The 18,089-nt window shown below is 34.2% G+C and overlaps 2 protein-coding genes across 3 annotated transcripts in view; one reads left to right on the plus strand and one right to left on the minus strand.

The window, feature by feature from the left end:
- Positions 1-3,681: 3,681 nt before the first annotated feature.
- Positions 3,682-5,112, minus strand: Sirt4 (Sirtuin 4). The gene is made up of 2 exons (XM_075300442.1): positions 4,851-5,112; positions 3,682-4,523 (listed from the first exon to the last, which is right to left on the minus strand). Exons 1-2 carry the CDS (start codon positions 5,029-5,031, stop codon positions 3,775-3,777), a joined length of 930 nt encoding a protein of 309 aa, XP_075156557.1. The 5' UTR covers positions 5,032-5,112; the 3' UTR covers positions 3,682-3,774.
- A 2,735-nt stretch (positions 5,113-7,847) lies between these two features.
- Positions 7,848-18,089, plus strand: part of Septin1 (Septin 1) — a 58,719-nt gene continuing 48,477 nt past the window's right edge. The window contains exons 1-2 of one of the 2 annotated variants that reach the window (XM_075298149.1): positions 7,848-8,035; positions 8,206-8,503. In XM_075298149.1, coding sequence (XP_075154264.1) covers positions 8,486-8,503 — 18 coding nt within the window. In that variant the 5' untranslated portion in view covers positions 7,848-8,035; positions 8,206-8,485. Of the gene's footprint in view, positions 8,504-18,089 lie in introns of both variants that reach the window. The other variant, XM_075298147.1, reaches the window with a different exon arrangement.

Genomic DNA, 18,089 nt, shown 5'->3' on the forward strand with positions numbered 1-18,089 from the left:
AGTTTGTGAGATAGAGTGTCTTTTGTGTAGCAACTTTTGTTATTGTGAAAAAATGCAAAAAAAAGGAATTTCGTGTTTTGATAAAATACTGCTTTCTGAAGGGGAAAAATACGGTGGAAACAAAAATTTGGCTTGATAATGAGTTTCCGGACTCTGCCCCAGGGAAATCAACAATAAATGATTGGTATGCAAAATTCAAGCGTGGTGAAATGAGCACGGAGGACGGTGAACGCAGTGGACGCCCGAAAGAGGTGGTTACCGACGAACACATCAAAAATATCCACAAAATGAATTTGAATGACCGTAAAATGAAGTTGATCGAGATAGCAGAGGCCTTAAAGATATCAAAGGAACGTGTTGGTCATATCATTCATCAATATTTGGATATGCGGAAGCTCTGTGCAAAATGGGTGCCACGTGAGCTCACATTTGACCAAAAACAACAACGTGTTGATGATTCTGAGCGGTGTTTGCAGCTGTTAACTCGTAATGCACCCGAGTTTTTCCGTCGATATGTGACAATAGATGAAACATGGCTCCATCACTACACTCCTGAGTCCAATCGACAGTCGGCTGAGTGGACAGTGATCGGTGAACCGTCTCAGAAGCGTGGAAAGACTCAAAAGTAAGCTGGCAAAGTAATGGCCTCTGTTTTTTGGGATGCGCATGGAATAATTTTTATCGATTATCTTGAGAAGGGAAAAACCATCAACAGTGATTATTATATGTCGTTATTGGAGCGTTTGAAGGTGGAAATCGCGGCAAAACGGCCCCATATGAAAAAGAAAAAAGTGGTGTTCCACCAAGACAACGCACCGTGCCACAAGTCATTGAGAACGATGGCAAAAATTCATGAATTGGGCTTCGAATTGCTTCCCCACCCCCCGTATTCTCCAGATCTGGCCCCCGCGACTTTTTCTTGTTCTCAGACCTCAAAAGGATGCTCGTAGGGAAAAAATTTGGCTGCAATGAAGAGGTGATCGCCGAAACTGAGGCCTATTTTGAGACAAAACCGAAGGAGTACTACCAAAATGGTATCAAAAAATTGGAAGGTCGTTATAATCGTTGTATCGCTCTTGAAAGGAACTATGTTGAATAATAAAAACTAATTGTGACAAAAAAAATGTGTTTTTCTTTGTTAGACTGGGGACTTATCAGCCAGGTTGATTCGTGATTACTCCCCAAAAATCAACAAAATCCATGGAAATACGGGAGAAATCGAAATTTCTATATGAAAAATTTATTTTGCTCATATCCCATAAGCTAAGCGTCCTAGAGCGAAACGAAGATTAATTCATGATCATCCTCCAAAAATTTTAAATTCAACACCGAAAAAAAGTAAACAGTTTTATAGGAAGAATGAACTAACTCGTACGAAAATTGTTCTCCACATTTTGAGATTTCCACAAAGCGTTGTTAAAATCAGGAAAATTTAATGTCCTGTTATACTTTTAACTGCAGTTCACGAAATTACATCATCTCATAGAAGAAAAAATTAACTAAAAGTAAAGAAGATAAGTATATACAGCAGTAAGTTCGGCCGGGCCGAATCTTAAATACCCACCACCATGAACCAAATATTAGGGTTTCCTTTGAAATTTCAGGAGGGCTTGAGGACACTTCCCGAAGATAAATTTAAAAATTTCACCTATGAGGACTATATCAGATTCTGGATTTATAAGAACCATTTTTGTTTGAGTTTTAGAGGAATCATTAACATCTCTTGTAAGTGTGCAAGAAAATTATAAAATAACGTCTTGATTTGAAATCTTAAATCTGTAGATTTTCACCCGAGAAGTAAAATCTGGAAATTTTAAATAGAGTTTCAAGCATTTTTCATGATCAGTGCGCCTTCTATACCCTCAAGAAGTGAAGTCGGTCTATATGGAGGCATTACCAAAAGGACCGATAAAAACTTAATCCGATACACGTGAGCCTAAAATACCAGAATATTTACAATTTCAAGCAAATCGGATAAAAACTACGGTTTCTAGAAACCCAAGGAGTTAAATCGGGAGATCGTTCTTATGGGGGCTATACTAAAATATGGACCGATATACACCGTTTTCGGCACACCTCTTTATGGCCCGAAAATACCTCTAGATTTCCAATTTCAGGCAAATTGGATTCCGGATTCTAGAAGCCCAAGAAGTAAAATCGGTCTATATGGGGGCTATATCAAAACATGGACCGATACTCACCATTTGTTGCAAACCTCTTTATGGTCCTAAAATACCTATAAATTTCCAATTTCAGGCAAATTGTATATAAACTACGGATTCTATAAACCCAAGATGTAAAATCGTCAGATCGGTCTATATGGGGGCTATACCAAAACATGGAACGATACGGCCCATTTTCGGCACACCTTTTGATGGTCCTCAAGTACCTCTAGATTTTCAATTTCAGGCAAATTGGATAAAAACTACGGTTTCTATAAGCCCAAGACCCCAAATCGGGATCCATACCAAAACATGGACCGATGCTCCCCATTTTTGGCACACCTCTTTACGATTTTAAAGTACCTCTCGATATCCAATATCAGGTAAATTGGATAGAAACTGCGGTTTCTATAAGCCCAAGAAGTAAAATCGTGAGATCGGTCTATATGAGGGCTCTACCAAAATATGGACCGATACTCACAATTTTTGGCACACGTATTTGTGGTCCTACAATACCTCTAGATTTCCAATTTCAGGTAAATTGAATAAAAACTGCGGTTTCTATAAGCCCAAGAAGTAAAATCGGGAAATCGGTCTATATGGGGGCTATACCAAAACATGAACCGATACTCACCATTTTTGGCACACCTCTTTATGGTCATAAAATACCTCTAGATTTAAAATTTCAGGCAAATTGGATAAAAACTACGATTTCTATAAGCCCAAGACCCCAAATCGGGAGGGCGGTTTATATGGGGACTATATCAAAACCTGGACCAATATAGCCCATCTTCGAACTTGAACTGCCTGCAGACAAAAGACGAGTTTGTGCAAAATTTCAGGACAATTGCTTCACTATTGAAGACTGTAGCGTGATTACAACAGACAGACAGACGGATAGACGGACATCGTTATATCGTCTTAGAATTTCTCTCTGATCAAGAATATATATACTTAATATAGTCGGAAATCGATATTTCGATGTGTTACAAACGGAATGACAAACTTATTATACCCCCGTCACCATTCTATGGTGGTAGGTATAAAAATCATTGGCACCAAATCATGACCATTTTAACCATACAGTAGTTCTTATTATTTTTGGGAATCGTATGAAAATTGTCTTTTGCTTTAGTTCATATTGAAAGTATGCATACGGTCATTGAACTTTATACCCACGTTTAGTTCATAAAATATTTTTTGAGACATACTTAAAAAAGGAACATTTCATTGGGCTATTGAAAATTAAAAAACAAAAAAAAATAATAAAATTTAACTACAAACTAATGATTTTTTTGCAAAAAAAAATAAGATAAATTTAGCGTTAATTTAACTACGGATTTTTTTCGGTGTACATATATCAAATAAGTTCATTTATATCGGTCAAGTTTTGGTACCCTCCATAGAATTACAAATGTTGGATTTAGTTACAATACCTGGAGCCGGAATCGTAGTTGAGGCTGATAAAAATACTAAAGTTGGAGTCGAGCGAAATTGACTTGATTAATTAATTTGCATATTTCCATATATTGTAAACATTTTTATTATATTTTAATAACAACTTCATACAAATTAACTAAGTAAAGTAAACATACTTCATACATCATCATGGTCATTTCTTTTTGAAATCAAATAATTTTGGTATAACATCACCACATTTGGCTGACAACTTTAAATCAGCCAAATGATCGGCTCTTGTCTCGCCAATGTTAACAATGGCCACGGGTAAATTAAGATCTTTCGTTTGCAAAACCATACGATATCCAGAGAACACCAGAAGACTTGAACCCAAAACTAAAAGGCCATCTCCGGCATAAATCATTTCTGCTATACGATTGACCCGAGCTTTTGGTACATTATCGCCGAAAAATACAATTTCAGGTTTCATGCGATTATCTTCGCATTGAGGGCAAGGAGGTATACGAAAGTTGTCAATATATTCCTGAGGTATTTCCACATCGCCATCAGGCCGTATCATATCGGGGGCATCTTTAAATTCTGGATTCATTACATTCAAGATGTTCTGAAATTCGTGACGATCAATGCTGTAATCACATGAAAGACACTTCACAACATAACCAGAACCATGGAGTTCGATAACATTTTTGGTACCCGCCTTTGTGTGTAGACGATCGACATTTTGTGTTACTACACATTGAATTCGTCCCTCTCGTTCGAAGCGAGACAGAGCATGATGGGTACCATTTGGTTCAGTAGAGGAAAACTTTGGCCAACCCACAAAATTACGAGCCCAGTATCTTTGACGTACGCTAGGAGAACGTAGAAATTCCATATGTTGAATTGGCTTATGATTGCTCCGTGCGTATAGACCAACACCTTCGGAACGGTAATCGGGAATACCTGGAAATAGAAGAAATACATATTTGTTAAAATTTTAATAGAAGGTGTATAATATAATCTTGAAAGCTATCATTTATTTAAAAATAACGGAAAACAACATACATTTTCACTACAGATGGCAACATTGATTTCAATTTACCACCATCACCTATGGCAACTCTATTCACAGACCTTAACATTGACATTCGACTTCACAAATATTTTGTTTCCTTCGCCCAACGATAAGAAAACACAATTAAGGCCACTTCCTCCAGTTTTATTCTCAAAATTCATTAGAGAGCACTCTTATGTATTCGTATTAATTAGACATATACTCATATCGCTTACCAGATTCAGTTGATATACCAGCCCCAGTCAATACTACGATATTCGGTTTGTCCATAAGAAATTCTTCAAGTTTTCTTATGTCTTTCTCAACAGCAGGCTGATGTTTAGGAACATATTGTTGTTTGGCTGCTGATAATTCTGGACATTTTAGCCTTATCCTTAGTATTTGTGTGAAACGCATATTTACGTTTTTAATTTCCAAAATAAGAATGTTGCTCTTACAGATAGGGTTCTTGTTTGGTAAACACTACATAACAAAATAATCATATAAGTGGCCAGGTATTGGAACAGCTGTCTCTAAACACATTGTCTAATTGCGTGTTAACATTCACAAGTGAGTGTTTTTTTGGCACACAATTGTAACGGCAATTAAATTCAAAAATACTTAATAAATGGTAAACATGTTTTCTTTACCATGTTATGGGCTTATATTGATGATTATTTTTTCTTATTTTTGTTTATGGCTGGGGAGCCATTTTAATACTACAAGAATAATATTATAAGCGTATATAGAATATTTTGAGTAATTGACTTTATAAATGTAGTAATGATTTACTCAGGTTTTGTTATAAGTAATATAATTTAATTGGCCTTATAGGCTTTGTATTACGGAATTTTTGCAATAAATAAAATAAAAATGTTGAAAAGCTGGTATATACACTAAAAAACAGTGAACCCATCTGAAAAGAAAATTTAGGTTAATTTTAGAAAATTTAATATTTTTCGATTTAAGAAGCATTATTAGACATAATTATTTTTTTTACTTGTGCTGGGTACCTGGGCACTATGGGATAATAGGAAATGAGAAAGCGGATGTGCTGGCTAAGGAGGGTGCTCGTGGAACGAACAACGTCCTAGCGGACGTTTTTCCTCCACTATCTTCTTATCATTACAGGATAGAGGTTAAATATGATGAGCAATGGCGAAGACGCTGGGTCTCTTCGGATGGTTGCGAGCAAAACAAGTTGATATGGGATGAAAAGAAACGTAGGAACTGTGAAATTTTGTTGTCGATGAACAGAGATGAATTACGGCCATTGATTGGTATCATAACAGGACACAACACACTTGGGAAACACATGGTAAGAATAGGACTTAAAGACGATGATATCTGTAGATGGTGCCTGGACCCGGAAGTTACGGAGGACTCGTACCACTTCCTGTGTCAGTGCCCAGCTTTATCCTTTAGAAGAAACAAGATACTGGGCTCCTTTTTCTTTCAGACTCTCACTGATCTACGGGAAGGAACATACTTGCCTTCATCAGGGCCTCTGGTTGGTTATTCTGAGATTTCTTTCAAAGAGAACGAGCAGATGGAAGTTTCTGTCGCAATTTTAGTTCAATCGGTGTCAAATTTGGCATAGGTATGTGTTTTTACCAGAATAAAACCCTATTGATTTTGGAAGAAATCGGTTCGGTTTTAGATATAGCTCCCATATATCTTTCGCCCGATATCTGCTAATATGGCCCCAGAAGCCAGAATTTCAGCCAGATTTTTTATAGTTTCGTTGAAATCGTTTCAGATTTTGTAGGAGCCTAATAAATTGTGTCCAGATCGAGCCAGATTGAGATGTATGTATTTGGGACAAAAATCTTTATATATAGCACCCAACACATTTTACGGATTTGATACACTCAAAAAAAGTGAACTCTCTATTTCACTAAAGCCAATTTAACTTTATTTTAGTTCATGGAATTATTATGTTTGGAGAAAGTTCCCTTTAATCTAATAATTTTTTTGTGTACGTAAGTTAAATTATCTAAAACCGAGGAAAAAATATACTCCAATGAAGCATAAAGATTAACTAAATTCGTGTCTTCCACAAAATAGTTCAGAATTTCTTTAAATTTGTAAATTTTAAATGCGTCCATCATGAACATGAACTGCCACTAAAGACATTCTTGCAATTTTGAACTCCAAGTTTTTCCTTCAAACTACAAAATTTTCTTTAACAAGTGAAAAAACTTAGTTATGTCGTAATAAATTTTCTTGAATTTTTCGAAAAATATTTACTAATTTTTATGACATCGGCGTGATGCCAACGTTTGTAATACTGTTTAGTTAAAATGGTCTACATATATTCAAAATTTTCTAAAATTAACCGAAAGTTTTCTTCCTGGTGGGTTCACTGTTTTTTCAGTGTATGGTATCGAAAATGTGGATCTACAAAGTGGTGCAGGGTATAATATAGTCGGCCCCGCTAGACTTTTCTTACTTGTTTTTTTGTCTAATATATACCATGTATGGAATAACTTGCAATTTAGAAGATGATGTTAGGAAGTTTTATGATACCTTGCCATCGGTAAGTATTACCACAACCCAAGTAGTACGATTGTGGATGATAGTCTTTTGCCATTTCATGGCTTTTGAATGTTTCTTCCTACCATTGTCTTGCCGATGATGGAATTCTTAAAAAGATGCGTGCATGTGCTGATATCTATTTTTTGTGGTTTTCCTATACGATTCGCCTTTGGGAAATGAAAAGCCAGGCATTTTCCTTCCTAATTAATTCCTAAAGAACTCGATTCAAATGTCTCGGTGAGTGAATGCCGTCTCTTGAGGCATGTTAACCTTTATTGTTTGAAAAATGAAAGAAATTAGAATAAATAAAAGTCTCATAAATTAGTTTTTAAAAAGGTTCTCTTTATATTAAGAAAATTCTTATTGTTTACGATGTCGTTTTATGTTTTCTTTCGATGAATAGAGACACATGTTGGAACTTTCAGATATTTACGCATCATCATCCAAATTCCCGTGGGATATTTTATTTATATTCTAACGGTCTTTTGATTACAAAAATTAATTTAAATCCTGAAATTAATTAATTGTTTAAAAAACATTTGAATTTTAGCATTTTTCAAGCGGTTGTGTTTATTGGGTTTGGTATTGAGTACTCGTTTAATTGTAACGAGTACTCAAAAAAATAGTCAGTAACGAGTACTTGTAATCAAATACTCTTTACTTTCCCAACACTATGCCTTTGTCGGAAGATTTGTTTTTTCGAACTTAAACGGGAGAGAGACAAGCAACAAATCGGATACCGGTCACAGTTTTTTAATAACCATAAATTGTAGGAGTAGCAATTATTACGCGCGGTGGTGGTGAAGGTGTGAATAAATGCAAAACAGACTGTTTTTCCAGTTAGAGGCATTGTTTAATAAGTTTGTTTTTTTAATGTTGAAGGGTGAGAAAAAATAAAACGACAGAAATTGGAAATATTTATGGAAGAAACAAAGAAAAAGAGTGATAACTTAACGACGCTATACGAAAAGTGAAGAAAGAAAAATTTTGTGTGTCATCGTTGAGCGCAGCAGCTAATTGCATTTATTTTGTTTTAAATATATTGGAGTTCAGTTTCTTGGGCACTGCTTGCAGTAGTTGTGTGTATATGTGTTTTGTTTTCTTTTCGACTTTTGTGTTGTCTGTGTGACCATCATTGGAATCTAAATCGAATTGTAAGAACAATAGCTACACGTCAAGAAGCCTATTTACATACTTGGAAGTGCATTATATCCCGTTATTGCCGGAGCCATCTAACGACGACCAATTTCTTAAAAGAAAGAAGGAATAAAAAAATTTGAGATAATAAAAACTACTGGAGAAGCAGATTTTCTAGTTAAAAAAGAAAAATAAAATGTCTGAAACGAAAAGTGTAAGTATATATATATTCATAAATTTTATGTGAGATTACATACATATGTTTTAAAAAAATGATATTCCCTGTTCCAAGTATCGTATTTTTGTTATCAAGGGCGCGGTTTGTTTGCTGCAACGAACAAGTTTGTCCATGGATTTTTATTCACGTATGTTTGAGTGAGTGTGTGCGCTTTTTTTCTGTCGGTTATTTGCTTTTGTGGATCTCTCCTGTTTTGCTGCGTTATAGTTTTGTTTTTTTTTTCCTCATACAATTGTCAAAATGCCTTTTCGTTACAGTAACGTGTTTTTTGTTGCTCCTTTTACTTGGTTCGTTTCTCTTCGTTCTACACACTTCACAATTTGAGTCATATTTCATAGTTGCTGCTACTTCACATGTATGTGGCCGACGCATGTATGTGGCCGCCGCATTAACACACTGTAATTTTTACTCAGTTCTCTCTTTTCAAGGATCATCGTCATCAAAATAAAGGAATGTATGACGCAGATTTGTGATGTATGTTTGATGTTGTTGTTATATTCGTTAATAGATAAGAAGAAGAATAGGAATCGAAGACTATTTATATAGTTTGAAGTAGGTCAAGGCGAAGACCTATTTCCTGTGACAGTCAAAGCGGGAATAGGAAATGTTAAGAGGTGTAACTTTGTAACATAAGTAAAAAATAGTACTAATCTATTTATGTAAATTCAAGCAGTGATCTACTATAGGTGTATATGGGAAGTAATTAATACAATTGGTAAATCTGAGTATTTGCATCCATTCCTTTGTGAAATTAATGGACTTTCAAATTAATTCCTAATATTTATTGTATTCATTTTTGTTATTTGTTATTTATTGCTATAAAAAATAATAAAGCACCAGCTACAAAGGCTCTCCTTTTCCATTTGATTCCATTTCCCATCCAACATATTATAGTCCCAGCAAACGAAAAATATACCCATTTGCCGCTAAAGGTTAAATCAACTAAACTGAATATTAATTATCATTCAAATGGAACCTGGAGATATGTACATTCTATGGTCAAAATAAAAGGGAAACGTTGGTCCGCTTTTCAAATCCATAGCAATATAATTGCGATGACTATGAGTTTTGTGGGAAAAATTGGGGAAATAGTTGACATCGAGTTCCTGGAATAAATAAGTATACAATGAAAACAAAGGGTCCGTTTGAACACACGATATGTAGAACGCTGTAGGTCATATGAAATCAGGTAGAACGCTGTAAGTCATATGAAATCAGGTAGGGAGACTTGGATCCTCTTTCTAACCTAATTCTGTGTCACGCAATGCATACAAAGGATCTTAGGTTCAATCAAAGTTTCGATTGAACACCAGAACGTTTTTCAGCGTTGGATTATTAACTCTCACTGATGCTGGAGGCATTTCTAATGTTCTCACAATAACGTGAAGCACCGTTCGTACTTGGCCATAAAAAAGCAGGTCCTTGTCATTGAGCTAAATATAGATTAGGACACAACTCATTGATAAGAAAAAAAGTCCATCACCTGTAGAACAAAAATGGAGTGAATAACTCAAGTAAGAAAATAATGGGCTGTCACTGTAACTAACTTAAGGTTATTTATGAATTGTTTTTCTATTAGCTAGGTTAGTTTGTGGATGATGACAAAAATTCTGGCAATTTTCTTAACTTCTTCCTAAGGTAGTCTCATTTGAAGCCGCGTAAAAACTTACATTAGTCCTTCTTAAAGTTGCCCAAAACATTCAAACAGAGTATTTTCCGTAATCTACACTTCCACAGATCGGTGAGAGTCTGAAAAAAGCAGTCCAGTATGTTGTTTCTTCTAAAGAATAATGCTGGACACTGGGACAAGAAGTGGTACGAGTCTTTCGTAACTTCCAGGTCGAAACACCATCTACAAATGTCATCATCTATAAATGCTATGTTTCCCAAGTGTGTGATGTTAGCATGTTTCCCAAGTGTGTTGTTTTCAGTTATAATGCCTATTACATGCCGCAATTCCTGACTGTTCTGCGTCATCAGAATTTTGCAATTCCTACTGTAATTTTCAATCGATATCAATTTGGTTTGCTCACAAACTTCGGAATAGACCCAACGTCCTCGCCATAGTCCATCATATTTGACATGAATCGTGTAAAGATACGAAGACAGCAGAGGAAAGGACATTATTCGTTTCACGAGGGCCCTCCTCTTTAGCCAGCACATCTGCTTCTTCATTATTTCACATACTGTTCAGTGAGAAGCCTAAGCTTTTTACGACAATGGCTGACGACCTTAGATCTCATGTCTGCATTGCCAAAAACCTTTATAGTTGCTTAACTTTCGATGGAGAAGCTGTTAACGCTTCTGAAAAGCGGCCTCATCAACAGCGACTCAGCAGCTTTTATGATTGCAGAAGTTCCTACCTGTAATATACTGCAATCGCTATCTAATGTGTAAGACTTCCGTATTCCAAGTTCGCTGCAGATACCAGTCCAAATTCAGAGTTCTGAAATGTAGTCTTCTTTCCTCCCACTGTTCCATTGTTGGTATAATATATTCCGGCCTATCGTGATAAACATGCTCAATCGCCATATAGTCCATCACGTTTGGTAGTATTTTCCGTAAATTGAGAACTTGAGATTAACCCTTCTCTGATGAGTTTTTCTTTTTTAAACAAACTGCTCATAACTCATAACTGCGGTAGTAGATTAGAACAAGGTAATCGGTAAAATCTAGTACATTTTATTTTTAGAGAGTTTTAAAATTTTAACACTATGAAAAATTTGTTTTGTTAAAGCGAGATTCACTAAAAGCTTCCCGTTTTAGTTAGTAAAAATGGACTTGAACATTAAAGGGTTAAAATTGTTGAAAGAAATACACTTCTGCATGTTGCCTCCTTCGAGATGTATCTTCAAGGTCAAAATAGCCATTTCCGAACATCACGCGAATCATTTCCATAAAGTACACAGAAAAAAATTTCAGGAAATTTTTTCCAACTAAAATCTTAATTGAGTTTTAAAAAATATTCAATTAAAAATTTAATTGAATCAACAAATTTTTTAATTGAAATAAAAATCAATCACACAAATTAATAGTATCAATTAATTTTTTAATTGACTGTCAATTAATTTTTCTATGATTAAAGACATTTCAATTAAATTTTTTTTTTTTTTGGATCAATTAATTTCGTGATTGAATCAGAAAAAAAATTTTTTGTGTTTGTACACTTTACATATGTCCCTGGTGTATTAGGCATTTTTACCTCGCTAAAAAGCAGATGTCGAAATTTGTGATTTTCTCCTCCTAGATATTTAATTTCTGAATATGAAATATGATCAAACAAAAAAAAAATTATTCTAGATGAGCAAGTGTCCATTAGTAAAAAACAATGAAACAAATCGATTCAATTAACGCAAAATTCGAATAATATGGTACTAACCTGTAGAGCTCGGCCAAACAATCGCCATCAATTTTGTAAATTCGGCCAAAAAATTGATAAAATGAAGATAGTGTTTTCTTACAAAAGGAAAATTTATTAATTTTTTCTAGAGAAAACATCTGTATTGAAATTATGATGTGAATTTTTTTTTAAGGTCTGGAGATCCACTTAAATTAAATACCGTATGAGAAATTTATCAACCCCAGGACCAGTTTTAATATCAACAGGATATAGATCATAATATATATAAAATTTCGATAAAGTGGAGCATCGATAACAGTCCTGTGATAAATCCACTAGTGGCTTAATTTTCAGCAATTTCCCGTGTGGTAATAACAATAATTTTTCGATTATTGGAGTCTTTGCATACTATATTCAGAAAAATGTTGTGGGATCTTGATCTGGTAAAAATCGGTTTGGTAAAATTATGAAAATAAATTGCTTAACCAAATTGTATTAGGCTGGATCATTGACTCGATTGTTATTTTTTCCTTTGCTCTTGTAGGCTATTTTAAATAAGAATTTATTATCACAAAAATATTTCAATTTATTTAAATTATTTCCTGCAAATTTTATGTAGAATTTGCCTTAAATACAATACATACAAATAAAATTGCAAATAACTTCATAAGCAAGCAATTGATGTAAGGGAAAATAAATCCGTATATGAAAATTCGTTTCAGCGCCACCTATATGTGAAAAAATGAGTTATATACGAATAAAATTTTTTTTTTACGACAGCTTTCGATTGGAATGAAAACCTTTTGCCAGAAATCTTCCGAATCGGAGTAATGTTGCATATACGAAACAGAGAGAAAAGTGACCACTGTGGCCAAATGGAAAAAGATGGGGTTCCAGATTTATATGTGAAAGATAGATCTTTTAGTGCTCTATCCGATGGTAAAAACGGATACAGCTAAATGTGTTTGGGAGTCTCAATATATGGCTTGGAAAAAAGTGGACGCACTGCTCCTGGAGAGAAAAGTGACCACTGTGGCCAAATGGAAAAAGATGGGGTTCCAGATTTATATGTGAAAGATAGATATTTTAGTGCTCTATCCGATGGTAAAAACGGATACAGCTAAATGTGTTTGGGAGTCTCAATATATGGCTTGGAAAAAAGTGGACGCACTTCACCTCAAGAGAAAAGTGACCACTGTGGCCAAATGGAAAAAGATGGGGTTCCAGATTTATATGTGAAAGATAGATCTTTTAGTGCTCTATCCGATGGTAAAAACGGATACAGCTAAATGTGTTTGGGAGTCTCAATATATGGCTTGGAAAAAAGTGGACGCACTGCTCCTGGAGAGAAAAGTGACCACTGTGGCCAAATGGAAAAAGATGGGGTTCCAGATTTATATGTGAAAGATAGATCTTTTAGTGCTCTATACGATGGTAAAAACGGATACAGCTAAATGTGTTTGGCTTGGAAAAAAGTGGACGCACTGCTCATAGAGAAAAATAGAAAAGATGGGGTTCCATTCACAAAAATATCACTAAAATATTTTAAATTGAAAACGCAATCATTTAAAAAATTAACTTTTTAATAAAATTCAAAAATATTGTAAACAAAATGAGTGAATGTTTTTTAACACTTTAATTCAATAAACAAAATTTTTCTCGGAAATAAACATACATACACTCAAAAAAAGATTACTTGGATCCAAAGATTTTGACCTTCCCTTAAGTATTTTGGTATTGATTCCGAGCCAAAGATGCAGTTTCTTTAAAATAAAGAAATCTCATTTATCAAATTTTCATTTTCTTTTCGCGGTTTATTAATAAAAGTACTCACGTTATTTTAAGTTCTCACGTACTTAAAATAAGTCTTAGCCTATATTTGAAGCGTTTTTACCTTAAACCTAAAGTTTCAATATTTCAGTTAATTTAAGGACAATATCTTCAAATAAAAAATTCGTTTCTTTACATTAAGGAAAATTTGCATTAGTTCAAAGACATGCGACTTTAACGGAGGGACGCAAATTTACAAAATTTGTGTCCTAAATTTAATGAAAAAATTTTTGAAGCTAATATTATAAACTTTTAATTAAAATTTCATTATTTTAAAGAAATTTATCCTTAATATTTTGTAAATTTCGTATCCTAAAATTTAGGTTGCGTAACCTTTAATATCACGTAAATATTTTTTTTAAGTGTACTACACATTTTTTAATAAAACTTTGACGTAAATCTAAAGGAAAGTCAAACTATAATTAAAATCGCAAATATTTTTTTCAGCGTACTACATATTTTTTAATAAAATTTTGACGCAAATCTAAAGAAAAATCAAACTATAATTAAAATCGCAAATTTATGAAAAATTTAAATTTTTGTAAGATTATAAGAATATTAATTCATCTAACCGACAATTAATTATAAATAAATTAAAATTGGAACAAAAAACAAATAATTTCCTCAATTAAAAACTTAAAACTTAACGTATCTGCCACGTAAAGCGAGGTCTAGAATATTTCGACCAAAATCAGTAAAATTTTTAATTCAAATAGAATATTAATTAACAAGTTCCGAAGAAATCAAGTAATTCAAATAATTTGTGTATTTATACCTTTCGCCATTACTTCGTTATTCCGGTTTTAACACATCGAAATATTGGTTTCAGACCCTATAAAGTCTATATATTCTAGGTCGTCGTGAAATGTGCGGTCGATCTACCTATCTCCGTATGGTGAAATCACACTAACTTCTGAACAAAACAAGTTATCGACTTGAAACTTGGCGTAAGTAGTTGTTATTCATGTAGGCCGGATGGTATTGCAAATGGGCCATATCTGACCACATTTAGGTATAGCCATTGTATAAACCGATGCCCAGATTTGATTTCCGCAGCCTTGTGAAACACCAAATTTCAGATACGGTTAAAATTTAGTACGAGAAATTAGTGTGTGGTCCCCAACCATCATGAACAAATTAGTCCATATCAGTATCATATCATAATTATATATTAGCCCCCATATAAACCGTTATTCAAAGCCATATATTGTGACTCCCAAACACATTTAGCTGTATCCGTTTTTACCATCGGATAGAGCACTAAAAGATCTATCTTTCACATATAAATCTGGAACCCCATCTTTTTCCATTTGGCCACAGTGGTCACTTTTCTCTCCAGGAGCAGTGCGTCCACTTTTTTCCAAGCCATATATTGAGACTCCCAAACACATTTAGCTGTATCCGTTTTTACCATCGGATAGAGCACTAAAAGATCTATCTTTCACATATAAATCTGGAACCCCATCTTTTTCCATTTGGCCACAGTGGTCACTTTTCTCTTGAGGTGAAGTGCGTCCACTTTTTTCCAAGCCATATATTGAGACTCCCAAACACATTTAGCTGTATCCGTTTTTACCATCGGATAGAGCACTAAAAGATCTATCTTTGACATATAAATCTGGAACCCCATCTTTTTCCATTTGGCCACAGTGGTCACTTTTCTCTTGAGGTGAAGTGCGTCCACTTTTTTCCAAGCCATATATTGAGACTCCCAAACACATTTCGCAATATCCGTTTTTACCATCGGATAGAGCACTAAAAGGTCTATCTTTCACATATAAATCTGGAACCCCATCTTTTTCCATTTGGCCACAGTGGTCACTTTTCTCTTGAGGTGAAGTGCGTCCACTTTTTTCCAAGCCATATATTGAGACTCCCAAACACATTTCGCTGTATCCGTTTTTACCATCGGATAGAGCACTAAAATATCTATCTTTCACATATAAATCTGGAACCCCATCTTTTTCCATTTGGCCACAGTGGTCACTTTTCTCTCCAGGAGCAGTGCGTCCACTTTTTTCCAAGCCATATATTGAGACTCCCAAACACATTTAGCTTTATCCGTTTTTACCATCGGATAGAGCACTAAAAGATCTATCTTTCACATATAAATCTGGAACCCCATCTTTTTCCATTTGGCCACAGTGGTCACTTTTCTCTTGAGGTGAAGTGCGTCCACTTTTTTCCAAGCCATATATTGAGACTCCCAAACACATTTAGCTGTATCCGTTTTTACCATCGGATAGAGCACTAAAAGATCTATCTTTCACATATAAATCTGGAACCCCATCTTTTTCCATTTGGCCACAGTGGTCACTTTTCTCTCCAGGAGCAGTGCGTCCACTTTTTTCCAAGCCATATATTGAGACTCCCAAACACATTTAGCTGTATCCGTTTTTACCATCGGATAGAGCACTAAAAGATCTATCTTTCACATATAAATCTGGAACCCCATCTTTTTCCATTTGGCCACAGTGGTCACTTTTCTCTCTGTTTCGTATATGCAACATTACTCCGATTCGGAAGATTTCTGGCAAAAGGTTTTCATTCCAATCGAAAGCTGTCGTTTCAGTTTATCTTTGGTTAAAATTCTTTTCTATCTCTTCCCGTTTGGCCAATTTATGCCAATTTCTACGGAGGATTATATCGCAAAAAAAAAAATTTATTCGTATATAACTCATTTTTTCACATATAGGTGGCGCTGAAACGAATTTTCATATACGGATTTATTTTCCCTTACATAAGCAATTGCAGTAGCTCTCCAATAAACCAATCCATTAAATGAATCATTGTTTTGTTTACATTGGAAAAATTTACTTCAATGCTGCAATCCATCTACACATGCCATCACATGCTTATCGCGAATCAAACGCATAAACAAAGGCATGGTGGGATATGAATGTATATAGAAATCAACTCATTAATTTACTGCATATGCGATGGGATTGAAGGAGAATATTTCCAAAATTAAGTAAAATGGAACATTTTATACGTATTTTTATAGATTCATATTAAAATTTTTAATATTTTTAAAATATTTGAGTATATTTTGGGATTATGTTTTTTAATCGGATCTTTTTCAAATAAAATACTGAGACTCACATACTGAGACTCACATTTCGCGCATCAAGTTTTAATAATACATTCAATTTAATTTCAAGGTTAAGGATGGTATAAATATGTCCCGTGTAAAAATTGGAGGATCTAATTAGATATGATTAGATGTCAAAATTGGCCACTTTAGATCTATGCGGATTTACCCAGATATCATGAGATAGAATTAGATACAATTATATATAATTCCACATATGACGATATCGAACATCAGATCCAACTATATATAGAGATAGATGTAATTATATCCAAGACATAAGATCTAGGCCAATATTGAGATTTGAGCAAATCTACTTCCATAGTAATTAGATATGATTAGATCTTACCATTTTTCGGATCTACTCATATCTAATTGTATCATATTAGATCTCTCAATTTTTACTCGGGGTGCTATACCTACCACATTCCGTTCCGGGCTATATCATTTGAATCCTCCGGGCTAAGTCACTTCAGAAAGTATTTTTATTTTGAAAGGTAAATAAGAAAATTATGGGGATTCTAGAATGCTAATATTTTCCTCCTAGAAATTTCATTTCTTGGACTTACAAAAGGCGAACAATCTATTTATCAACATAAAAAAAAATTTTAAAAATTAAATACAAACATTTTTAGAATTCTGAAATCTGTAACTTTTCTACGAACAACCCCAATATATTTTCTGATGTAAATATGTTATCCACCAATGCTACTGGGAGCCCAATAAATAAAATCAAACAAAAAACGTTTGAGGGACGGTCGGCGGTACAAAAGGCAATAAAGAAGTACTCTCGCCTCATTACTCCCGTAGTCAATTGAACTCTTTTTTTTATTTTTCTTTAAAGATGAACAATGAAAATTGCGCTAATGTAAATATACAATAACATTAATACTGAGTATGCTGTTCCATTTCACAGTAGTGGGGGAGTACAGCGAAAAAAAAAGTATTAAGCCTTAAGGTGTTCAATACTTACATAACAATAAGAAGCCTTTGATAAGTAAAAGTAAAATGTAAATGTATGGAATTAAAAAAAAATACAAATATTGCAAATGATGGGTTTCATTCATTTATAAAGTAAAAAAAATGCAACAAATGAAATGTGGAATGAATTCGTATAAAGAGAATTTGGTTTCCACTTAGACCAGGATGGTCCATTCTGATTCCTCAAAGCAATTTCAATCCATATCATTTTCGTTTTCGACAGGGATTCTAGGTTTTCCATCCAGAAACTTTGATAAAAGCAAGTATGTATATCCTACAGATTATATTCCCGCACATCCGTAATATCCTGAGAGGAAAAT

Source organism: Haematobia irritans, chromosome 3 (assembly GCF_050003625.1).
Source record: "Haematobia irritans isolate KBUSLIRL chromosome 3, ASM5000362v1, whole genome shotgun sequence".
Classification (NCBI taxonomy): domain Eukaryota; kingdom Metazoa; phylum Arthropoda; class Insecta; order Diptera; family Muscidae; genus Haematobia; species Haematobia irritans.

What these genes read in the sequence shown, in the direction of transcription:
- Sirt4 (XM_075300442.1), bottom strand. Translation starts at nt 5,031, where the DNA reads ATGCGTTTCACACAAATACTAAGGATAAGGCTAAAATGTCCAGAATTA. An exon ending in TGGTATATCAACTGAATCTG is followed by an intron (nt 4,524 to 4,850) that starts GTAAGCGATATG and finishes TTCTATTTCCAG; the next exon opens with GTATTCCCGATTACCGTTCC.